Raw genomic sequence first — 23532 nt, 5'->3', positions numbered from 1 at the left:
TTTGAGCGCCTTTAGAGCCCGTCAGGCGGGAGAGACCAATGGGATGGTCGGAGGGCGGGGCTGGAACCTCAAAGGGCCCTCTCCGCCTTCGGAGACTGCTTATTGGTTGGAGGGGAAGGAAGGAGGAGCTAGGGTAAGAAGACGCAGCCAGTGGGATTTGAAAGCCAAGGCGGGCTGCGGACGGGAGCAAAACCCCGGCCCAGATTTCTTTTTCAAAGATCGGACCATCTTGTGTATCGGGCCCAAAGGAGGTTCTGGATTGGGATCCGGTCAGAGGAGCGATCCAGGCTTTGACTTTCAGCTCTCGGGCGGCGCAGGAGATCCGGGCGGATGGTACTGTTGGCAGCGTGAGCCTACCTGGTTACGCTCGGCTCGGAGGCTCCGGCATGGACCGGCGGCGAGGTGCGAGGACTGGCCGAGGCGCGAGGTAGGTGTCCCTTCTCGGGGCAGGGGCGGCTCCCCCGCGCTCTCGGGCCCGAGTGCCCCTCCTCCTGCTGCCGTCTCGGAAAGCCTCCCCGATGCCGTGCTCTGACAGGCTGCTCCCTGCGGCCACCGGCAGCCTCCCCGCCCACTTGTCTCTCCTACCTCCGGACCCCCCTCCCCCCCCGTCCCCTTTCCCAGGGGGCTTTGCAAAGCCACCAGGGACCTCCCCTCCGACCTGTTCCCGGTCTCCCTGACCCGATCGGCCGCCGCCTTCTCGAGGATACGCCCTCCCCTCTGAATCCCTCCCTTGGAACATCTTTTCTTGGCTGCTTTCCGAGCTTTCCCAGGCCTTCCTCTTTAGTCAAACACCGGCTGAGCGCCCGCTGGACGCGAGGCGTTGGGAATGCCGAACCTCCCGCCCCCAGGGAGTTGCATTTTACTTATTCCCTCTTATTCTAGTTTGGCTCCTTCCCTCCCGGGCTTCTTGTGTTGCCCGAGCCCTCTGGGTCTCCCTGTAAGACCCGATTGTCTCCCGAGAGCTGCCACTCCCGTCTGAGCGGCCCAGCATCCTCTTCCACCCCCAAGCGTCCGCAGCTGCTCGCATCCGCCGCTTTCTCTCTCCCAAAGCCCGCCCCCTCAGAGAACTTCCCTGCCGCTATCTCGGGCACCGCTAAACCCGGAAGTAGCAATAATTGCCGGCATAATATCACGTATACACCGCATCATGCGTGGCGTATGTTTGATGTAACTTCTCCGTAACTCGCTTTGCATCTTTGCTCATCAGACCCTCCTACTAACCCTGTGAGAGCGGCGCTGTTAGTTCCATTTAATTGTGAATCTTGTCATTCAGCACAATGACAAGAGCTATTGTATTGTAGCTCTTAATTGTAAGAATTACAATTGTTTATTGATTGAACGTACGTGCTTGTTGATGAATGAGTTAGTGACTTTTCTCCTTCCCTTCTCATTCACAGTTACCAAGACTGTCCTTGCCTTATCTCTACCATTGCCATTCTTCTCCCCTTTCTACGCTCTCTGCTCCTCTTCTGATCTGTCACAGCTTTCTGACAGTTCTTGTTCCCAACTCCACTCTTAATGTTGCTGTCCAGTTTCTTCTCCCTTTAGAGAGAACAGAGTGCCGGGCCTGGAATCGGGAAGATCTGAGTTCAAATCCACTCCAACACTTTCTACCTGTGTGACTTTGGGCGAGTCACTTTACCTCTGCTTGCCTCAGTTTCCTCAACTGTAAAATGGAGATGATAATAGCACCTTCTTCCTAGGTTTTATGTGAGGATCAAATGAAGTAATAATAATTATAAAGCATTTTGCACAATGCCTGGCACATAGTGTTATATAAATATTGATTATGATTATGTCACTCTTCTAAAGGCAGTGTAATTAATTTGTTCTGTTCAGTGGTGCATAGTTATTACAAAAGTTTTTTTTTTCCTTTTTATAGTTGTAAGAAGAGAGTTGGGAAGGGGAGGGAGTTGAGGGATAGATTGCCTCCCCCTCCCACCCCCCCAAAAAAGGAGAGGGGTAGAAAAAAATAAATAAAAGTCATTGAAGCATTTTTTTTGATGAACAGAAGAGAAAGAAGGCCAGAAAAAATGGAACTTAAATGCCAAACTATGCATAATAGAGATTCTTAGTTTCATGCACAATCCCCTTTTTCCAGGTTATTGTATGTATGGAAAACTCGGCATTTCTTATATTTAGAATGTTTTATAAATCAGTTTTACTTTTATCCCTATATTGGAATCACCATTTATGTCATTCTGCTTAAGACACTTTCAATTCAATAAATATTTATCAAGCATCTACTCTGTGTGTGACAGGCATTTTGCTAAGAGTTTTGGCAGTTCCCTGTTTTATTTTCTTTTGAACTAACCCTTTGGAAATACTCAATAAGGAAACCCTTGGTGCCAGTTTAGATGGGCAATTGCTCTATGATTTGTATGTAGGTTTAGAAAATTGCTAGGCACTGAGAGGTTAAGTGATTTTTCTCAAAAGTCATACAGTCAGAAGGAGTCTTGCCTTTCTAATCAAGAAACCAACTTTATATTTCTTATACCTGTTAACTGAATTTTACTAAGTCTCTGAACTCTGAATAGCTGGAGCAGAACAAAGCCAGCCTCGAGAAGTTTTATAGATCAAGTAGCTGTTTAATCTTTTTAGAATATTCTCTTTGTAAAGTGTAAGTTCTCCTGGGCAGGAGACCTCTTCCTATATAAAAGATAGAGATTTTATACACAAATCATAAATGTGAAGGGAGGTAGCAATAGATTATGATATAATCAGGGCCCAAGGGATTTCCCAGACAAGTCCACAAATGCTGGACAATCCTGTGAGAACAGTTCAGAAGTGACTGTTTCAAATCCCCAGGTAGAGGGCAGGAGGAGGAAAAGGACCAGAGTTCTGTGACAGGAATAGGTTGATTCACTTTGATTCACTTACACAGGAAAGTATTGTCAAGAATTGATTATTTCAAGCTGCATTGTAAGACTGACTCTCAAGCAGGAAGAAGCAGATCTGAAAAATCCTAAATAATTAGTATTCATTACCTATATCATCTTGATAATTACAAAAATCATATATTTTTCCTTATACCAAAATTTTCCACCAGCATAGAAAAATCATAATCTCATAATTTTTTCCACATATCCATCCTTCCCTATTACTTACTGAATAAAGTTCAGATTTTTCAGACTAGTGCTGTAGGCCCCTTTTTGTACCAGCAACTCCCCCTGGCTTCCTAGTGAAATTATGAACCCTTTTCAGGATAATGCTTTTTAAATACAAGAAGTAAAGTACATAGCTTTACAAAGAAAACTAAAAATTAGTGAAGTAATTTTTTTTCCTATCCAAGTTGATGCATTAGATGAAATAAATATATATGCATAGATCCCTTAATTCCTGCCCTATGCAATCTGTTACCATGATGGCTTCAGTTTAAATTCAATAAAATATTTATTAAGCATCTGTTCTGTATATTTCACTGTGCTAGATGCCAGTGATGCAAAGATAAAAAGGGACACAGGATGTGTTCTCAGATAAATAAAATATATATTCAATAATTAGTTTACAAAGTAGAATGTAGTGAGGTAAAGGAGAGATCCAAAGTATATCAGGAAAAATTTGGGGAGAAAGTGATCTTTTTAAGTAAATAAAGGTCAGGGCAGGCTTCATAGATGAGATGGTGCTTGCTGGGCCTTGAAGGAGGGTGATTTCAGCAGGTGAATAGGATGCTTCTGTGAAGGATGAAATTAGGGATGATCTAGGGAAGTAGTGAAATAAGGCTCAAAAAATAGGTTAGAGCTGAATTGTTAATGACTCTAAAATACCAGGTTAAGAAGTTTGTGCTTGGAGGAGTTGGGGGGAAGGGAAGGAAAAAATTTAGAACACAAGATTTCGTAAGGGTGAATGCTGAAAATTATCCATGTATATATTTTGAAAATAAAAAGCTTTAATTAAAAAAAAGACGTTTGTGTTTTATTCTTCAAGCCAAAGGCAGTGTGTCCAGAAGAGGAGAGATTCAGATTAATGAAAGGGCTGGAGGCTAAACATATATGAGAATTGGGAAAGGAAGAGAAGTCTTGGTGGGGGATTGAAGTAGGGTCATGAAAGTTGTCTTCATGTATTTGTTGGTCTGTTGATGTAGAACTGAGATCCTTTGGGGCCCCACAAAATAATTTCATTAGGAACTGGTGGAAGTTATTCAAAGGCAAGTTGAGGCTGGGATGAACTACAATTTTCTTTCATAGAGATCTGTCCAAGAAAAATCGCCTAATAGTGGGAGCTGTCCAACAGTGGAATTTGTGGTCATGGGAGGAAGCCCTTAAGAGCTTTATCCAAGTCTTCAAGTAGAAGCTAAAAATGTAGGAAGACTCTTGTTCAGGTTGCCTTTGTACCGTGTACCCTCTGAGGTCCCTTGAGGCAGCTAGTTGGTCAGGAAATAGAGCATTGGGTCCAGAACTGAGTATAAAACTGGATTCAGGCACTTAACTACGTGACCCGAGTTGTTTAACCTCTGCCTCAGTCCTCAATTGTAAAATGGCAATCAACATCTCTGGAAATGCCAGGGTTGTTGTGAAACTCAAATGAGATAATATTTATAAGTTTCTATATAAATGGTCTATATATCGTGATTATCATCATCATCATTATTATGGAAACAGCGTTAGTCCAAGTCTGAAACAGACAACTGGCAGTCAGAATTATAGTTAAGAACTGGAGAAGGAAACCCTTGGTATCGTTTATTTACAAGCCATGGTGTGGCTGAGTTAGAAGGGGAAGTTAGAATTCTTAAGTGCCCTTTGACCTTAGGCGTGGATAGGGTCTTTCCTTTCTTATATGTATACTTTTAGAGTGAGAAGGGATCTTAGAGGTCATCTTGGCTATCTCATCGTATCCCCATTTTACATATAAGAAAACAGATCCCTAGAGGTTGTGCCTTAACCAAAGTCCTATAAGCAATAAGCAACAGGATTCAAATCTAGGTCTTCCATTTTCTAAATCTAGCATCATTTCTATCACATCCTAATTTGTTGTTGTGGAGTCATGTCAGATGTGTCTGACTCTTCATGACCCTATTTGGAATTTTCTTATTAAAGATACTGGAGAGGTTTGCCACATCTTTCTCCTGCTCATTTTACAGATGAGGAAACGGAAGCAAACAGGGTTAAATCACATGACCAGAGTCACACAACTAAGAAGTGTCTGCGACTAGATCTGAACTCAGATCTTTTTGACTTAAGGCCTTTTGCTTTGTCCGCTGAGACACCTAGCTGCCCACATCATGATTTCCTCAATTAGTTTTTTTTTTTCTGTCAATCTTGGATTTTCAAAGTATAAATCCAATTTAAGTGCAAATAGAGATTTTTAAGTTCTTTGCTGATAACTATTCTTTTAATTTCCTTCCATCCACCTACCCATCCCTCAGACCAGGGGTCCTCAAACTATGGCCCGAGGGCCAGATGCAGCAGCTGAGGACGATTATCCCCCTCACCCAGGGCTATGAAGTTTCTTTATTTAAAGGCCCACAAAACAAAGTTTTTGTTTTTACTATAGTCTGGCCCTCCAACAGTCTGAGGGACAGTGAACTGGCCCCCTATTTAAAAAGTTTGGGAACCCCTGCCTCAGACTGTTCTTTTAATTTCCCTTTTTATACCTTGTTTCTGTTGCTAATATGGTAAGTGCCCTTCAAAAATAAATGCAATTTAAGCCAAAGTAGAAGTAGTAACTAGGTAGCTAAGGGGCTGATTTGGAAGATAGAAAAATGGAAGTTCAGAGGATAGAATATGCTTTTATGAAAGTTGTATCTCAAAAGAGACAGAAATAGTGATTTTATTAATAATAAGGACTGCCATTTATATACTTTAAGGTCTGCCAGTGTTGTTTTATATGTGCTATTTTATTTTCACAACAATCCTGGGAGGTAGGTGCTATTATTATCCCCATTTTACAGATGGGGAAATTAGGCAGACAGGTTAAGTGACTTCAGGGTCACACAGTTAGAATGTGTTAGAGGCTAGATTTGAACTTGGGTCTTCCTGACTCCAGGTTCAGTAATCCACCTAACTGTCAGGTTTTGGAGGGCTTTCATTCTTTTATTGAATAAGCAGAAATGAATCAGATAACTTAAAGGAGGCATCTGAAAAGTAAGTGGTTGAGAGGCAGCTAGGTGGCACAGTAGATAGAACATAGCTAGTAGATAGAACGCTGGCCTTGGAATCGGGAGGACCCCAATTCAAAATGTGACCTCAGACCCTAGCTGTGTACCTTGGGCAATTCACTTAGCCCAATTACCTTTAAAAGAGAAGTAAGAGGTTGCAAAGAAATTGGCAGTTTTCCCAAAGTAAACTTTTAACATTTTAAAAAAATTCTTTTTTTCTTTTTCTTTTTAGTCCCAAGAAAGAGTTAAAGAAAACAGGGAGACACAGTCAAAGGAAAGAGGTAAGTTATCTTTTTATATTTTAGTGCAATTCAAGCCAAACAACAATGCAAAATAAATGCAAGAACTTATTTCTGTTTCTTAGATATTGGCCTATCCTTAGTGTTTACTTCTTTAACCTTTAAGTAAAGTTGGATTCAGTTAGGATAAACTATGATAACTTGTGGGCTTGTTGTCCAAGTTCTTCCAGGATGTAGGTGGCTTTGGAACAATAAGAACTGAGTTCAAATGCTGCTTCAGATATTATTAGTGAGACTGATTAATTCACTTAAATTCTCCAGGCCTTAGTTTTCTCATCTGTTAAAATGACTATGTTGGAGTTGATTGCCTCTAAGATCTCTTCCAGTTCTACGTCTGTGATGCTATGATCCATAGATTTTCTTCATAAAGGAGTTACTCAGCCTGCTGCAGGTTTTTTTCCATGTTTTTATTTCATGAGGACCAGGGCAGCCCTCAGGCCCACTATATGTTGTGTTTCTAGAGAAGCTGACTCTCTTGATGGGAGAGAAATTCTGAGAGGCAAAGTTCTGAGAACAATTCATTTGTGAGTAAAGCTATTGTAATTGTAGTTGTTTACTTGTTTTTAACTCATGTCTGACTCTTTGTAATCTCATTTGGTGTTTTCTTGGCAAAAATATTGGACTGGTTTGCCATTTCCTTCTTTAGCTCATTTAACAGTTATGGAAATTGAGGCAAATAGGGTTAAGTGACAATATTTGAGACCACTCAGAATTCTTGACTCCAGATGTGGTGTCCTACCCACTGAGCTATCTATCAGCCCACGAAGCACAAATGGCATCAATAACATATTATCTTTATAGTTAATGTTAAATCTATGCTAACTTGTTTACATCTAAGCAAAATCAGGAAAACAAATCAAATTTCAGTGTCCCCCTCTATATATGGCCAGCCTACCTCCTTCATGCATTTCTTTGATAACATCATTTCTTGCATTTGTTACCTTTAAAAAAAATTTTTTTAAATTATGTTTTTTATATACAGAACATATGCATGGGTAGTTTTTCAACATTGACCCTTGCAAAAACTTCTGTTTCAACTTTTCCCCCTCCTTCCCTCTATCCCCTCCCCTAGATGGCAGGTAGTCCCATACATGTTAAATATGTTAAAGTATATGTTATATGTAATGTGTGTATACATAGTTATGTAATTATCTTGTTGCACAAGATCAGATTTAGAAAGATGATAAAAATAACCTGAAAAGAAAAAAATAAAAATTGCATTTATTTTTGAAAATATATATGGCTTGCTCCTATTTTGTTCTTCTGTGTTGAACTTTAGATTTAACTACATAACAGCTTTTATTCTTACACTGTACCAGACTTTGCAACTATACATTTAAAACATTTGCATTTAAAAAGTATAGATGTTTGTGTTGGAGAGTACCTAGATCACTAAGCACTGAGCAGTTTCCTATATACAACCAGTCTCCTCTTTTCCTTTTCTTCAATTTTGTGTGTAACTCATTATCTATCTGCAGCCGTTGTCCTAATTTAATGATTTACTGTCTCAACACACTAGTCTTCCAACTGTACATAGTGTAGAGAGTAAGCATTCTTCATCCATTTAGTTTTTCATGTATGGATGGTTAGGCTAGTATCTTTTGATGAGTAATCATGGATTTCATTGAAGAGGTTTATAGTGTTCCGGGATTTTATACCGTCAGCATGCTATTATTTATAATCAGCAGCATCTATAGTAAGAGTTCTTAATGTTGGAACTGTGAATTTGAATTAGGAAAAAATATACATCTTTCTTTTCTTTTTTTATTATAGCTTTTTATTTACAAGATATATGCATGGGTAATTTTTCAGCATTGACAGTTGCAAAACCTTTTGTTCCACTTTTCCCCTTCTTCCCCCCCCCCCCACCTCCTCCTGTAGATGGCAGGTTGACCAATACATGTTAAATATGTTAAAGTATAAGTTAAATACAATATATGTATACATGTTACTGTACAAAAATAATTGGACTTTGAAATAGTATATAATTAGCCTGTGAAGGAAATCAAAAATAAAGGGATTGGGAATTCTATGTAATGGTTCATAGTCATCTCCCAGAGTTCTTTCGCTGGGTGTAGCTGGTTCAGTTCATTACTGCTCTATTGGAATTGATTTGGCTCATCTCATTGTTGAAGAGGGCCACTTTGATCAGAACTGGTCATCATATAGTATTGTTGTTGAAGTATATATATATATATCTCCTGATCCTACTCATTTCACTCTGCATCAGTTCATGCAAGTCACTCCAGGCCTTTCTGAAGTCATCCTGCTGGTCATTTCTTACAGAACAATAATATTCCACAATATTCATATACCACAATTTATTCAGCCATTCTCCAATTGATGGTCATCCACTCAGTTTCCAGTTTCTAGCCACTACAAACAGGGCTGCCACAAATATTCTTGCACATATAGGTCCCTTTCCCTTCTTTAAAATCTCTTTGGGATATAAACCCGCAATAGTCACACTGCTGGATCACAGTTTGATAACTTTTTGAGCATAGTTCCAAATCGCTGTATCAGTGTACCAGTTTTCCCACATCCCCTCCAACATTCCGCATTATCTTTCCCTGTCATTCTAGCCAGTCTGACAGGTGTGTAGTGGTATCTCAGGGTTGTCTTAATTTGCATTTCTCTGTACATCTTTATTTTCACTAACTTCTAACTAAAACATTTCCTTAATTTATGAATTTTAAAACAAAATTCTGAGAAGGATTCCCTAGGTTTTGCCATACTAAAGGGGGTCCATGACACACATAAAGGTAGAATCCTTGGGAAGTAGGGAATCCTTCTTCCATTTTGATCCTGAATAAGATATTCCATGACAGTGATGAGCACCTTTAGGTAGTATATAAATCTCTCTTGTTTATTGCCTCATGATGTCTGTAAAGGTCTGTAATGGGCTTTAAATACCAGGCTGGGGAGTTTTATTTTCCTTTGGCAACAATGGGATACCACTGATGATTCACTCTCTTTTAATATTATTCCTGATCACATGCTCTGTTTCAGCCAAACTGCTCTGTCCATTTCCACAGGCTGTGACTAGAATGTCTTTCCACCTTCCATCTTCTCTTAGCTTTCTTCTAAGCGCGATTCACATATCACAATACTTAAAAAGGCTTTTCCTAATTCCTCTAATATTGAGGAGTTCTTAAATCTTTTTTGTTTCATGGACTCACAGGCATTCTGGGAAAGCCTGTGAATCTCTTTTCAGAATAATGTTTTGGAATGTAGTAAAATACATAGTAGAGTAGTTAGATGGCATAGGGAATGGAGGGCCAGACTTGGAATCATGAAGGCATATCTTCCAGAGTTCAAATACAGCTGCAAACATTTACCAGCTGTGTGACCCTGGATAAGTCATTTAACCCTTTTTGTTTCAGTTTCCTCTTCTGTAAAATGAGTTAGAGAAGGAAATGGCAAAACTACTTCATTATCTTTGTGAAGAAAACCCCAAAAGGGGTCATGAAGAGTCAAACACTGTCAGCGATTGAAATGATTGAACAATAACAGAATATATAAAAGATTTCAGAGGAAAACAATTATATTGAAGTATAATTACCATCTTATTTTTAAAAAAAGTTCACATATTCTAGGTTAAGGACCCCTGCTTTGGTTGCTAATGGTCTTACCCTAATGCAATTGTTTTTGCTGAATTTAATGAAATATCACTTAAAAACTTTTTAGTGGTTTATATTACCTACCAAATATAGTGCTTTTCTTGGCCATTCAGAAAGAACCCTCTACAATCCAGCTCAGACATATCTATCCATAGTTATCTCACACTTTATAGTTTGAGTTCTATTTAAATTATACTACTCTCCATTCTCTATTAAAATCCTTTCCTCTTCCCTCTCCAAATTTCTTATTATTTTTTCCCTTCTAATTAGAATAGGCTCCTGCCTAGAAAACTGAGAAGATAAATCCATATATTATAAATAAATAATAAGGATCAAAGTCAAGACTTGAACCCAGTCTTTCTGACTCCAAGGCTGACTCTGTATGACGCCATATTGTATTCACTTGATAAATGTTATGGTGACAGGGACAGCGGCTGGTTTGTTTGTTTTTTTAAATCTTTGTATTTCTGGTACTTTGTACATAGTAGGTGCTTAATAAAAAGTTGGTTGAATGAGAATGCAACCTGTTATTGATGTCCAGTATTGATATAATCTTATTTTTTTATTCAAACTTTTGGTATCCTCCCCTCTTTGAGGGTTCTTGTGATATCTGAGCGCACTTCAGCTCACAAAGCCTTCAGCATGGATTTTTTCAATGAGTCTTTTGTTCCAGTTATTCCCAATGGTGTCTTCTGAAGTCCTATTTCTACTTCCTCATTAAACATATTGATGACCGACATAGTAAGAGTCCAATTGGGTGGTCTTTACTGTTGTTGATAATGGAAATGGAAGGCACTGTTCCAGTATAAATCTCTTTTGTTGTTTACCTCCCAATTTCATTTACAAATGCTTTTAGATTCTGTGTTCAGTGAGTTCTCACACCAAAGTTGCATGTTTTTTTTTTTTTCTTCCATGACTTTTCATTGTTTTATGTCTTTGATGTTTCAGTTCATGTGCTAAATGAGGAAAAAAATTAATAGTACATTTGAAGTTGGGAAGGCAGGTGTAGGGGAACAAGCACTCACAGCAGGATTCCATGTGGGAGCTTACATAATTGGTGCTTATAATAATATTCCACTAGCCTTCCCGAAGGGGTTTTTAAAATGAGTTTGTACTCAAATCCATGGCTGCTCTTAGTTCCATGTCTCTCCACTTGGGGGGAAAAAAAAAGTTGAAGCATTTAATGCCTAAGGTGGTTTCTGTGTTTTGTCTTACTTTGGAAGGGGGGGTGGGGGGGATAGCAATTTTACTTTGGTGACTGCTTTACTTTGGTTAAGATTTTGTAGGAAATTGTGATTGTTCAAGTGAGTATCTTTGCCTTTTTTTCCATTTTCCATTTTTGGACATCAGTGGATTGTTTGAATAAATCTTGTTGAAGTTATTTTAGTCCCATGCTTCATGTTCTCATCTTTATTCCTGTTGACTTTGACCTTTGTAGCTAGTTGACAGTCTAACTGTACAAACAGCTGATTCTGACATGACTCACATGTCTATAATGAGCAGTTTCTTGTTTATTAGTGTCTTCTAACCTTTTTTTTTCTTCCCTCCCTTCTTTCTTTCCTCCCTTCCTTTTTCCCTCCCTTTTTTTTTTTTTTCAATATTTGGCATTCACCATGACGCTTTTGAAGAAGGTGTGCATGCAGGCATTTTATGTGATGTATAAAGAGAAAGAGAAAAGGCATCTCATCTTTAATTTCTAAAATCTGAAGCATATTTCCCCATTTTTTTCCCATCCTACTTTGTGTCCACTTTGGAAAAGGTAACATTTACTTAGACCTCTAAGGGACAGACTTCAAGAGAAGAAAAATGAAGCACGGGGGACAGAAATAATCAGAAACTTAATGCTGAAAAAGGAAAGGATGGGAATGGGGATGGAGAGTAGAATAGGTTGGCTAGATAGCTGACTGAGATGAGACTAGGTTGAAATAATGTTATATAGATAGATTTGAGTTGGGTTGTGGAGGGCTTTGAATGCCTAGATCAATAGTATATTTAGAAGACAATAAGTCATTGAAGTTTTTTGTTTTTCTTTGAAAAGGCATGATATGGTCTTAGCAATGTGTTGTCATTGAAAGGCTTAAAGATGAAGCAGTGCAGTCAAAGAATTCACCCAAAATGATTCTAATTATTACCTCATGTAGAGGGCTAAAACTGTTGGGTGATGCACTGAGGTTGGGACTGCTGAGCACTTGAGGCTAACTACTGATTGGACAGTACTCTATGGGCACATACTTGGAAAATGGTCCTTTCCACTCTCCATACTGGCTCAATGATTGGTGTATAGAGGATTGTAGGAGGGACTAGGGGATGGAGTAAGACCAGCGAGGGACACACACTCTTGGCGGTAGATGAGGGAGAAGGTGGTCCTGGAGAATCTGCTTCCATCCTGCTCAATCCTGGGTCTTGGGACCAAGAATAGATTAAGGACTTTTGCTTATCCTGACTGACTGATTCTGGGGTGTCCTGGGTGCTAGCACGGTTGTTACAACCTCAGAAACAAAGAGCTATGTTTTTGAAAGACAGAATGCAGTGATAATGTGGAGATATAAGTAGGATCTCAATAAGATACAGGAAGAAAGGAAATATGTTAACAGTATTCTGAAGCAGTTTTTTTGACTTGATACGTGGCAGAAATACAAAAAGTCAAAGGTGTTATCCTGCTTAGGAATGGAATTCTCTAGGACAGTGTTGGAACTCAAAGTTGCCCAGCCATTACCATGCTAGACAGAGTAATGAGAAAGGTCAGTTTACAGTTTTGTGTCCAAGATACATTTTCTCATCCATAAAATGCTCTCAGAGGCATTGCCTCTGAGGCCCCTTTTATCTCTGCATCTATGATCTTATGATCCAGTGACTAAGTGGTTTCTAAGGATCTTTCCTCAACTATGATGATTCTGAATGAAGTGAACTGTGAAAGATGTCTCACAAGATGGAGACTGTTCTAAAAATTGAGGGAAGGTCAGCTGTGACCCAGGGCCAGGTTTTTTCCTCCAGAAATCACGGAGTGGAACCTTTTCTTTGTGAGACTTAAGTTGGGGCCACCTTGGCATTGAAACTCCCATATAAGGTACTTTGTAATCCTAAAGGTGTGATTGGGTTCAAAGTTTTTCCTCATTTATGACTTAGAATGTGAGGTCATTTGTCCTGGCTAATCAGGGCAAAGATACAGCCGATAGGGAGTATTACCCCAGACCACTATATAATTCTTGTCCGTTAACTAGGGCCTCTTCTCCTTGCCTAATTGCTTGTGGGGAGTGAGATGCCCTTTCTTGTGAGATCATAATACAATTCCTTTCTGCTTTTGCTTTGAGAAATCTCGATTTATTTGAGCCAGTGGTCTTGTCCCACACAATTCTATGACCTGGATCAAATTTCCTGAGGTGTCTCTCCTGTGTGAATCTGGACAAGTTAAAATTAACTCTCTCAGAGCCTTAGGCTCCTGGTCTGAAAGGTACTTATCGGCAGGTTGCTAGGGTGAATTTGAACCTCACATGTAGTATCATAGATTTAGAGCTGAATTGGATCTCAGAGTTAGGGTGCCCAGTCTCCTCCTTTTATTTTACTTTTACAGTAAAGTGACTTGCTCAGAGTCAACACCAACAGGTAGTGTCAGAGCTAAGACTGGGGAACGGCCATTTGATTTCCAATCCCGCCCATGCTCTAAGGAATCAAGTCTAGGGAATGTATGTATAACACGCATAACATTCGAAGGAAGAGGTATGTTGGGGGTGAGAGGATGGAAAACGGAACACTCAATCACTGGGACAAAATATTGTGTCCAGATGGAATCCTGGATTTATGAGATCTTAGCTACTGCAAATCCCTCATTTTACAGATGAAGAAAAACCAGATGAGGTTTGTGTTTGTTTTCCCTTGTCACAGGGTGTACCGTGTGTGGGAGGGGAGGGGAGACGAGGAGGGGAGACGAGGGGGGGAGACGGGGACGGGACTTCCAGCAATTAATACAAGGAAAACACTAGTATAAGGCTCTTCAAAGTAAAGAAAAGGAATTCAGGACAGAGTAACTGCATTATATTGCTCAGTTCTTTGCTTTTTAAGAAATCGGTCATCACCTGTTTTGAACAGGGACTCTCAGAGATGTCCCTGCATGCTAAGGGCACCGCCCCTTGAATAATTAGTCTAGCTTTCATTAATGCTGTGCCCAAAACTGATGCTGCTCCGGTCCCGCCCCTTCTCCTAGGTCCCTAACCCTTTCTGTAGCTGGCTCTGCTGCTTATTCCGCCCCTGCTAGCTCCTGGCTCTGCCTCTGCCCCGCCCCCGTACCGATCTTGGCCAATAGCTTGCTGCTCATTTTCCTCTTCCTCTCTAGTGTGTCCTCTTTCCCTCTGAAGCTAGAATGAGATGCTGCCCCCGCCCCCTTGCTGACCTAGGCCAATGAACTGCTGCTCCCACCCTATCCCTATGTGGTGCTTGAAGCTAGTGTGAGATGCCGCTACCGCTCCTTTCTCGTTCTGGCCCCTCCTCGACAGTCCCGTAGTAGCACTGTTTCATACCCTTCTTATTGTTTGAAACTAGAGATGCTGACTCCACCCCTGTCTTGTGCTAGTCCCGCCCATGAATGACATAGTGGCTGCTGCTGGTACCTTAAACCCTTGTTGATACCTGAAGCTAGTGAAATGTTGCCCCTGCCCCCTTCGTGTTCTGGTTCCGCCCCGTCTGCTGTTGGTTCCACCCTCTACTTAATTTCGCTTTCCCTGCTCTTTTGTGTTCTTATCCTGGGCCTTGATATTGTCCCCGCCTCCCCTTCCTGGGCCTGCCCCCTGACGTAGTCAGTCACGCAAGCACACAAAGCACGTCGAAACAGGAAGTGGGATCCAAAACAAACGAGCCGGGCTGTGTGGGCGGTGTTGCGGCCAGACTCGGGATAGGGGCGGGGGAGCCTCCCAGACCAGCTGCCTATCCCATCCCTGCTGGTCGCTGCAGCCTTGTCCTGGAGAGAAGTCTTCCCGGACTGGGAGTCACAGCTGCCTCGCTCCCTCCCGGGCCGGGCGCGGCCTCTCAACCAGCGTCAGAACCATGTCGACCATGGAGAAACACCTCTTCAACCTCAAATTTGCCGCCAAGGAGCTCGGCAGGAGCGCCAAGAAGTGCGAGAAGGAGGAGAAGGCCGAGAAGGCCAAGATTAAGAAGGCTATCCAAAAGGGTAACACGGAGGTGGCGCGCATCCACGCAGAGAACGCCATCCGCCAGAAGAACCAGGGCGTTAATTTCTTGAGGTTGAGCGCCCGCGTGGACGCCGTGGCTGCCCGAGTGCAGACGGCCGTGACCATGGGCAAAGTCACCAAGTCCCTGGCCGGCGTCGTGAAGTCCATGGACGTGGCGCTGAGGAGCATGAACCTGGAGAAAATCTCGGCCCTCATGGACAAATTCGAGCACCAGTTCGAGACCCTGGACGTCCAGACGCAGCAGATGGAAGACACGATGAGCAATACCACCACTCTGACCACGCCGCAAGGCCAAGTGGACCTGCTGCTCCAGGAGATGGCCGATGAAGCCGGCCTGGATCTCAACATGGAATTGCCCCAGGGCCAGACGGGCTCTGTGGCCACGGTCGCCTCGGCCGAGCAGGATGAACTGTCCCAGAGACTGGCTCGTCTGCGCGACCAAGTGTGAGGGGCGCAGCCTGAGGCGCGCGTGGACAGCACTGGCTTCTCAAACATTCTTTCTGTTGCCGCACACATACATGTTCTGCTCCGACTACACTGGAAACATTGTCTATTGCCAGAGTGCCGAAGTGCTGTTTGTGTGATAAGATCTGTCTTTTAAAATGCAGGAAGAATTTTCACTTTGGGGGATTTTATAGTCTGCGATGGACAGACAGGTTGAAGATTTGGGGTATACTTTTGCAGGTGGCTTTTTCACAGGACTAGCGTTTAAGTTGTATTGACAATTGGACCAGAATGTCTAGCTCTGCATATTTGATTTAAAGTAACCCGACCCCTTTTAAATATCCCCCAGATTTTATCTTTGGAGAACTGAATTTGATTCCTACTCCCATACCTCCTGTCCACCATCCTCCCTGCAAATAGGGATTGAATGATCTTGGGAGCTGTTGGAATGTCTCTTTGGTTTGATTTCTTAGCCAAAAAAAATTTAACATAGAATGTTTCTGTGTTGATATCAGATAAAGGCTACTATTGGCTTTTATTCTCATTTTATTAGATTTAGTTTAATTAGCAAAAGCACTTTTACATAATATTCTAACTATTGTTTTGGTGCTGTTAGTTCTTGTCTTTACCTGGAAAAAGTGCCATGTTACTTCATGGGAGAGATTGTTTGTTTGTGTTTTTGTTTTGTTCATAAACTCAGCTATATTTAAACTTTGTGTCAGATATGTTGAAACATTAAAATTTATATAATTCCATAGTTAGTTAATTCTTTTTAGACTATTTTTAAAATACGTTCATTTGTGTATAATTCTGTCATGTTAATAGACTCAGATTACTTGACTATTCTGGGAAACTCCTGGCCTTTTGTTTTTTTTTTTTATGTAAGACAAAAGTTAAAGATAATGGAGTCATGTGAATTCCAAAGTTAAAACTATTTTAAATTCCTGGTTAAATGGCTTTATCCTTTTTGTCTTAAAGCAACCACTCTTTAATAATTGGCAAAATGAAAAAAAAAATCGTGGTTTTTTTTTTTTAATGGAGCCATAGATGATTTAAATAGCTATTAGTGTGCTGAAAATTGGAAGTGTATTAGTTTTGTTTTTTGAAAATTGGCTGAGTTGAGTGAGAGTCAAGTGATAATGGGAAGCAGGCGCAGGTATTTAAAAGCAGCTCATAAGGAAAGTAGTTTGGTGCCTCCATGTACTTTAGGGAGTTTATCTTAATTGAAATGTGTAAATTAAAATATTTTGCTGTGATTTTCTAAGTTAACATGTAGTGGACAGTGACTCGGCGAAGTATCAAAGCAAGTGTAGGAATCTAGGTTGAAAAAGTATGGTTTTTGTCCCTTGCCTGGAAGATATCTCCATAAAAGATTCCCAGTGTTTCTTCATTTAAGGAAGTTCTATTGCAGAGCAAATTGCTATAGGAAATCTTCCTGTTGTGAGTCATAAAGGCACCCAAAGTGCAATTATGGAGTTACTTGTAACACAATTCTTAGCCAGGTGTTTGTTATTGTTGTTAACTTCCTAAGGATTGTTATTGATGAGAAATGTGAATCGAAATTGTTTGAAAACAGCTAAATTCAGTTAGAAATTAAAGTTTTGTTTGTGACTGATATAGTGTCTGGTACAGGATCCACGACTGCATAATGTTTCTTTTACCATGTGGAAGTTTTATTTTCTTCCCACTAAAATGGTCTGTTTCCAATTCAGACAGTCTAGGGAAACAGATAATTGCAAAGTAAAATACTGAGGAAATATAGTTTCCTTGTTTTCATAGCAGGTAATCATAATTAAAAATGTAAATCACTGCAGAGCTTGGTTAGAAAAAGATCTATTAAGATGGGAGGAACAAAATTCATACTGTAGTGTATCAGAAAATTAGCGGGCAGATGAAAAAGTTGATAGTTCCCTTAGAAGAGAAAAAGTTGCATTCTTACCTAGTCACAGTATTTTGGTCATACCTTGACTATCACCTTCTATCCTGGAAAACAGACAGTAGAATTAGGAGTAAAGGTACAAGTTGGATTTAGGCTTAATAATATCCAAAAATGGAATGATACTTCAGGAGTGATTAGGTCCTCTATCTCCTGAGGTCTTCAAGCAGAGATCAGACTTGTTGGGTATATTAGAAGGGATTCTTATTCAGGCATTGGTTGGATTCTATAGCCAAGTAAATCCCTTTCAACTGTTAAATTATGTAACTGAGTTTGGTTACCTAACCAAATACTAAGTGATTGTTGAAGAGACCTTTTTCAGGTCAAACAGGGAAAAAGATTTTAAATGAAAGCAAGGAAAGAAGAGAAAAATGCAATGTTCTTTCTCAGAAGTAAATGATTAAGAAAATTAGATTATTTGTTGGGAAGGGAAAATGTTTCTAGGAGCAGAGTTTGGGGATATTGCCAGCCTTGTGCTATATTAGTTTTAATTTAAAAAATTATTTTTCTTTAATGTTTTTTCTCATCTACCTCTCCCTCCCTGAAGAGCAAAAAAAGAAAACATGCATCAAGTATGCATAGGCAAGCAAAAAAATTCCCATATTGACCCTGTCTAAAATCAGTGTATCTCATCTGACAGTTACCATTCTGCCAGGAAATGGAGAGCATTCTTCAACATTGGCCCTCTGGAATCCTGGTTGCTTTGTTGTGTTGATCTTAAGTCTTAAAAATATGAACACTTCATAAATTTGCATGTTATCTTTCCTCAGGGGCTATGTTAGTCTTTATTGTTACTATTTTAGTATATGTGCTGCTGAAGTGAATGTAATCTTGTGCTTAAAAATAATTGGAGAGTCTTCATTTAGGAGAACCTAGAAGTGAGAACAAAGTATGCGATGCATATTTCTTAGAAGTGTATTTGGTGATTGAATAACCTTTGAAGTCTAATCTTATGTTTTTTCACATTCTTGTTACCTTTGCCATGTATGTGCTGGGATTAAAAATCAGTAAACAATTATTAAACGCCTTCTAAGTGCCAAGCACTGTGCTGATAAGTTCTGGGGATATAAAATGGTGTGCACCTGTACCAAATATTGTAAATCAGTTTCCTGAAAATACAATTTTAGTCAATTTTATAGAGAGTTTGTTTCAATAGAAACATTACTATAAATGAGTAGGTGGTCAAAAAGATGTCATAGCAATTTCCATTACATAATTAATGTATTTATAATTTATGAATAACATTATTGAAGACAGTGTTCAGGTAGATCCCTATGGGGGTTGCATAAAGAGATGTAATAAGTAGAAATGGAAGAGTAACATCTATGATAGCAAGAGTATCCTCTTTAAATTCAATTTTTAGTGACAATGCAATTCAATTATTTGGCTTTTTCCACTTTTAGCCAAAGAAAAAACCATCGCATCTTTCTTGTAAATTACCTTTCCCTGAAGACCTGGATATCTCAATTATTGGGAAGGTAAAAGAAACTGAACAAGATGAAGAATTGGGTGATTCTTTTGGTTAGTATGCAATTTTTTTTTTAAAAGTTGACTTAAAATATTGTGTTGCTAGATACTAGTTTAAAATATAGAAAAATCTTTAAATATAAAAATTCATTGCCTATATCTAAGGATTGTGGTGTGAGAAATGCTTGTTTATTTGAATTAATTTTCCTCCTTTTTAGATGAGTTGAAGCTGGGTTTCTGGCATCAATCAATAAGAACATTTTATATTTGTGAAGTTCTTGTTACTTAAATTTTGCAGCATTGTGCTCTGTGGTGTAGTGCAAAAAGGGAAAAATGGGTTATCCTGGCACACAATTGCAGCAAAATTATATCAAAATAAGAGGCAGAAACTCTAGCTTTTCTTCAAAACTAGAAAGTAGGGCCAGATAAGCTACATGGTCATTGGCTCAAACACCTCAGTGTGGCACATGGATTAAGAGCAAAATACTTTCTTAGCTTTCAGGCATAAATAAGATTTCATTTATCCTAACAGGAAAACAAAACATTTCTTTTTGATGAGGTAAGTGGGGTTAAGTGACTTGCCCAGGGTCACACAGCTAGGTAGGCCAAATTTGAACTCAGGTTCACCTGACTGCAGGGATGGTGCTCTATCCACTTCACCACTTAGCTGCCCCAAGACACAACATTTCTGTTACAAAAGATGAGAACAACCAAAATATACAGGTCATGTTCTTTAAACAAAGCATTAATCCTTTGAAAACAAGGAAACTATCTAAGGAGCAAAAAGGGTGTGCTGTGAGAAAAATTGTTAATAACATGATTTAGGGAGAATTCCCTCCTACTTTTTCTGAAGTCTTTACTGAAGATTGGATTAACTTTCTTAATCTTGTTCAGACCCTACCCAGGAAGCCATTGTGCTCTCCTTAGGTTTGGAAAGGGATAAATTCTTTGAATAAATTACCCAAGACATAGGGATATTCTCTCTTTGACATATCATTCTGGTTCCTCATTGTAATATTCATTTTCATTCATTCTTTCATTTTCATATGTCCTTGTGTTTTTATACTAGCTATCTCCCATGCTTGGATTGCATTCTCCCTTTAAATTCTGTCCTTTAAAAAAAGTGCATCTTAGGCATGATCCTTTATTTTTTTTAAAGGGCATATAAGATGTGAGCCCAGCCCCACCATCTTGATTGCCTTTGGCATTCAGGATTGCCACTGGTTCTTTTATTAATATGATAGCATTATTAGTAAAATGATTAGATTACCCAGAAATTGTGTATCATATTTTTTAAATGTTAAGAGAGGTCTCATGTACTCAACTCAGATCATCTGCAAATGAAGATTAAACTAATTTTACTCCCTTTTGGTTGTACCTCTTTTCTACTACCATTAGTATCTTCCCCCCCAAACTACTTTGTATTTATAAATATGAGTTCGTATTTTGTATTGATGAATTTTTTATTTATGCTATATTTATCTTTTTAGGTACTTACCTCTTCCATTACAATATAAAGCTCATTGTGAGTAGGGATTGTACTTGAATCTCCAGTAGCATCTGGCAACATAGTAGGCACTAAATAAATACTAGCTAATTGATTAATTGCTTATTATGAAGATCAGTAAACTCCTCTTTTCCCTGTTTCTACAAATTCATATTTTTATGCAAAGTACACCTCAAAACCCATACTTGACCCACAAGCCTCCTTGATATTCTGTACTCAAGGATGGTCAGGAAGCCCAGTACTTGTAAATTTTTTTCCTGCTGACGTCCAAAACGCCTTCAATATTGGGTCATTTGGTAAGAATAAGGAATGGATGTACATGGCAACAAGAAGATTATATGATGATCAATTCTGATGGACATGGCTCTCCAACAATGAGATGAGTCAGTCCAGTTTCAATGGTCATGTGATGAGAGCCATCTGCACCGAGAAAGAGGACTGTGGGAACCGAGTGTGGTTGTACAGCAAGATAATTGTACAAATATGTATGCATATGTTGGATTTAACATTTCTACCATGTTTAACATATATTGGACTACTTGCCATCCAGGGAAGGGGGAGGACATTTGGAACACAAGGTTTTGCAAAGAGTTAATATTGAAAAATTATCCATGTGTATGTTTTTTTTTTTTTTTAATTAAAGCTTTTTATTTACAAAACATGTGTGGGCAATTTTTTTCAACATTGATCCTTGCAAAACCTTTTGTTCCAAATTTTTCCCTCCTTCCCCCATCCCCTCCCCTAGCTGGTAGGTAGTCCAATACATGTTATATATGTTTTAAAAAAAAAATGTTAAATACAATATATGTTCCGAATTTTTATACAGTTATATTGCTGCACAAGAAAAATCAGATCAAGAAGGAAGAAAAAGAAAAACTGAGAAAACAAAATGCAAACAAATAGTGACAGACAGTGAGCATGCTATGTTGTGGTCCACACTCATTTCCCATAGTTCTCTCTCTGGGTGTAGATGGCTCTCTTCATCACATGATCATTGAAACTGGCCTGAATCATCTCATTGTTGAAGAGAGCCACAGCCATCAGAATTGATCATTGTATAGTCTTGTTGTTGTATAATGATCTCCTGGTTCTGCTCATTTCACTTAGCATCAGTTCATGTAGGTCTCTCCAGGCCTTTCTGAAATCATCTTGCTGGTCATTTCTTTATGTATATGTTTTGAAAATAAAAAAAACTTTAATAAATAAATAAACAAACAACCCAACAAATAAATAAAGCTTACAACAGCATAAAAAAATGGAAGACTGCAAAGGTAAGCAACTTCATCATGCTGAACTCCCATGGGGGTGAGGGTATCCAAGAAGAATGACAATGTGGGCCAACACAGCACACGGCATTCCCTGTACTGGGAACTAAACTTGACAGTTTAGTGATTCTGGTCTGACTTTTGGAACTCATTTCCCAGTTGGCTTCTTCTCAGTTTGGTTTCTTTAATAATTTACAAAAACCTTCTCAAGAAGAATAAGGTGTTAGCATGGAAAAGTAGAAAAAGGACTCAATCTAGATGGAGAGGATGTCTCTTTGAATCTCACAGTATGGCTTTGGACATGTCATCTAACACCCTCTGAGCTTCAATTTCCTCATCTCTAAGTTAAGAGAACTAGACTAGATGATCACTCTGGTCCTCTCCAGGTGATTCTATGAATTTCCTATAAGCTGCCTGGTCAGTCTTGGTTAGCACAGTTTTAATCATACCAATATGAATCCCCTCAGTATTTCAAATAAAATGCAGAAGACTAAGGATAGGGCACTGTAGGACAAAAATAATAATTATATAGTACTTGAGAGTTTGCAAAAAAAAAAAAAAAACTTTATAAATATTTCACTTGGTTGGGGTTGTCTACTGTTAATCTATTATTTAAAAACTATCTTAAATGTATTTTTTTCCCAATTAAAAGCTATATGTTTTCTCCCTCTACCGCCCCCATTGATTAAAAAAAATCCAGAACAAGACTCTTCTAAAGACACTCAAGCAAAACATTCCTACTTTGGTCATATCCAAAATTAAATGTCTTATTTGTGTCTTCCCTGTCAGGAAGTGAGTAGGACAGCTCACCATCAGATCCTCTATAATCGTGATTTGTTATTGCATTGATTAGAGTTCTTCAGTCTTTAAAAGTTGTGTGAATTTACAATTTTATTGTAGAAATTGTTTCCCTAGGTCTGCTTACTTTAGTCTGTGTTGGTTCAATTAGGAATTCTCAGATTTCTCTGATGATATTCCTGTGGTTATTTCTTATGGCACAGTAATATTCCATTAATTATTGAATTGGTTCAGCTATTTCCTAATTAATGGGCTCCCCTCTCTCTAGTTTTTAGTTCTTTGCCACTATAAAAAAAAAAGCTGCTATGAGCCAATCTATATAATTAATTTTCTTCACTTTATATCATTTGTGAATATCCTTTTCATCTTTTGATAACTTAGAGGATGTGGGCATTGAAATTGCCTGGTTGCTATTCCTTTATTAAACATCTATTCATTTTCAAGGAGTTAATTGTAACTCCTTAATTTAATGGTAAAGAATTCACATCAAAGTGGAAATGTGGACAAGATTAATTTGGCTTTTTTCCATCAAAACTAGTATGTAAAAAATGCCAGATTTTCAAAAACATGAATTTGTTCAAATTCTTTATTTGATAAAAGAAATGAAAATTAACATTAGCCACCATCTAAGAAAGTAATTTTTAAAATGATTATCTTAGTTTGATACTTAGAGGATATATATATTTGAATCACCTTTAAATATATTTGTGGGAAAGGCAAACTGTATCCAGTACTCAGATCTGAGTTGGCTATTTTTTAATAGCTGGAAATATTTTTAATTCATATTATATAGCAGTATTACTTCTGTTCAATCTTTAGAGTTTGTGTAATGATGATAAAGGACTTCCAAAAGCTTTAAGTTTTCTTATTGTCCAGATGGTGTTCATTCAATGATATATAAAGTAGAATAATG

At 39.0% G+C, this 23532-nt stretch overlaps 2 protein-coding genes across 5 annotated transcripts in view; both read left to right on the top strand.

The window, feature by feature from the left end:
- Positions 1-215: 215 nt before the first annotated feature.
- Positions 216-23532, top strand: part of CENPU (centromere protein U) — a 65490-nt gene continuing 42173 nt past the window's right edge. For all 4 annotated transcript variants that reach the window (XM_031942940.1, XM_031942941.1, XM_031942939.1 and 1 more), the window contains exons 1-3: positions 216-427; positions 6330-6378; positions 18986-19103. In XM_031942940.1, the coding sequence (XP_031798800.1) occupies positions 387-427; positions 6330-6378; positions 18986-19103 (208 nt within the window). In that variant the 5' untranslated portion in view covers positions 216-386. The remainder of the gene's footprint in view (positions 428-6329; positions 6379-18985; positions 19104-23532) is intronic.
- LOC100921191 (charged multivesicular body protein 1b) lies at positions 14579-18722 on the top strand. The gene has a single exon (XM_012552086.3). The coding sequence runs from the start codon at positions 15054-15056 to the stop codon at positions 15648-15650; it is 597 nt and encodes a 198-aa protein (XP_012407540.1). The 5' UTR covers positions 14579-15053; the 3' UTR covers positions 15651-18722.

Source organism: Sarcophilus harrisii, chromosome 6, assembly GCF_902635505.1.
Source record: "Sarcophilus harrisii chromosome 6, mSarHar1.11, whole genome shotgun sequence".
In the NCBI taxonomy this organism is placed as follows: domain Eukaryota; kingdom Metazoa; phylum Chordata; class Mammalia; order Dasyuromorphia; family Dasyuridae; genus Sarcophilus; species Sarcophilus harrisii.
The sequence above is the reverse complement of the archived record's forward strand: the minus strand, read 5'-3'. Positions and strand labels throughout refer to the sequence as shown.